Source organism: Octopus bimaculoides, chromosome 13 (assembly GCF_001194135.2).
Source record: "Octopus bimaculoides isolate UCB-OBI-ISO-001 chromosome 13, ASM119413v2, whole genome shotgun sequence".
In the NCBI taxonomy this organism is placed as follows: domain Eukaryota; kingdom Metazoa; phylum Mollusca; class Cephalopoda; order Octopoda; family Octopodidae; genus Octopus; species Octopus bimaculoides.
Genome location: NC_068993.1, coordinates 59,432,935 through 59,435,185, shown reverse-complemented (window position 1 = coordinate 59,435,185; position 2,251 = coordinate 59,432,935). Strand labels below are relative to the sequence as shown.

The window sequence follows — 2,251 nt, the reverse complement described above, 5'->3', positions numbered from 1 at the left end:
ATATATATATATATATATATATATATATATATACTAAAAGTATTTGAGCACAGCTACCCATACGACCTGTCAGTCTACAACATCTGTGAAATACTAAAAGCACCCTTTCAGCACATTCACTTTGAAGATAGAGAGAGATATTGAAATTGACTCATACTTACAGGCATCTAATGGTCGATTGAGGATTGTTTCTGCTTCATCTCCAGAATTAACATCAGAATTTGTTCCTAATTCTTCAATTCCACTTGTCACTATCAAATTATTATATATGAAATTATATATATACATACATATATATATATATATATATATATATGTATATATAAAATTTTTTTTAAAGAAAAACATAAAAAGGGAGAAGAAGCAGACTCTAAGATGTAGAGCAGCCTATATTTAAAACTGGTGAAGGCCTGTTTATAGGGTTACCTGGGGTTTCTCACCATAAAGTATATCTTTAAGCCATATCATCATACCATAAGACATGTTGGCCTATGGCCTAAGAGGCCATAGGGGTCCACCAAGATTCAGTCCTCATACCCCTCCTATTTATTATAGTCCTCCAGGCAATAACAGGAATTCAAGACAGAATGCCCCTGGGGGTTCCTCTATGCTGATGACCTTGCTCTTATTGCTGAGTCACTATCAGAACTAGAGGAAAAGTTTCAGGTGTGGAAGCAAGGATTAGAATCGAAGGGCCTTAGAGTCAACCTAGCTAAAACCAAAGTCTTAATAAGTAGGAAGGCAGACAAACCATAAATCCCTTCTCAATCTGTAGAAAAGGCGTAGGTAGAAACTCTATAAGATGTACCTTGTGCAAGCTATGGACACATAAGAGGTGCAGCAATATCAAAGGAAGGCTAACTAGGAAGATAGTTTTTGTATGTGGCAGATGCTCAGGAGCAATAAACACTGGAAATGTGCAGAGAACAACTTCTATCACATTCCAAGGAGAAAAACTAAAAGTAGTTGACAGCTTCTGTAACCTACGTGAAAAAGTCAGTAGCTGGGGTGGATGATCTGAAAGTGTAGCTGCTACCTCTGCTGGTGACAAAGGCCTCTCGCTCAGAGAATAAGGTAGACTGTATGACGCATGTGTACGAACAGCCAGGTGGTTTTTGAACACTTCCACATCTACACCTCGTAGATGTATGTATATATTTATGATATAAAATATATTGTCGACTGGTTTCCTTTATGGACTTTGTTATCCCTATATCCAGTCAACCTGGAAGACATCGTCAGATATGGTAAGGATTCTTTCAGTACACTCATTTTGAACACAGAGAAAGCCTTAAAATGGGTCCATACTTACTACTAATTAATGGTTGATTGTCTTCTCCATCTTGTTCGTTACTAGAATTAATCGCAGGACCTGATCCCCTTTCTGGATTTACATTTGGTACTACAAAATAAATGCATGAGTATGTGTAAATTTATGATACATATATGTGTGTTTGTGTGTGTGCACATGAGTATATGTGTCAATGCATGTGCAAATACACACATATGTGTATATAAGTACAAATATATATTTAGAGAATGTAGTTACATTCTTTTCATAAACCCGATGTGAATGCAATGTTATCCTGATGAAGGGGTCATTGCTGGATTGCACCTTAGTGTAATTGAACTACAGTAGTGAACTCCTGAAATGGCCATAGATACTTGTGTGTGTTGTTTTTGAGCGGTGTGCTTAAATGAACTTTCGAAAGTTTTTGCAAGAAGAGACAACTTTTTTCAGGATGTATTTGGATTTTACCTGTGGAAGACGGCTTTATTATGAACTTGTACCTGTTGAGGGAAGTAAAAGACCATTTCAAATATATATATATCTTTTAATTACCTTTGAATGACTTTAAATTATTTAAAATGTATTTTAGTCGTCAGTTAAAATCTTTAGTTGCTGGACAATTATTTTATTTTATTTTATCTTCATACAAATAATTACAGAGGCATCAAGCTGTTAGATCAGGTTATGAAAGTTACAGAGAGGGTCATAGCCCAACTAATTAGGGAGCGAATCAATTTAGATGAGATGCAGTTTGGGTTCGTGCCAGGTAAAAGCACTACTGATGCCTTATTTCTAGTGAGACAGTTGCAGGAGAAATACCTAGCTAAGGATAAACCTCTGTACCTGGCTTTCGTTGACATGGAGAAAGCCTTTGACAGGGTCCCCCGATCCCTTATCTGGTGGTCAATGAGGAAACTTGGGATAGAAGAATGGTTAGTGAGAGCTGTGCGAGCCATGTAC

The 2,251-nt window shown here is 36.7% G+C and overlaps 1 protein-coding gene across 1 annotated transcript in view; it reads right to left on the bottom strand.

Annotated features, from left to right (window-relative positions):
- LOC106867219 (N66 matrix protein) overlaps positions 1–2,251 on the bottom strand; it is a 16,406-nt gene that overhangs the window by 9,694 nt on the left and 4,461 nt on the right. Inside the window, exons 4-5 of the mRNA XM_014912026.2 lie at positions 1,313–1,402; positions 162–251 (exon numbers count right to left, since the gene is read on the bottom strand). Of these exons, the coding sequence (XP_014767512.1) occupies positions 162–251; positions 1,313–1,402 (180 nt within the window). The remainder of the gene's footprint in view (positions 1–161; positions 252–1,312; positions 1,403–2,251) is intronic.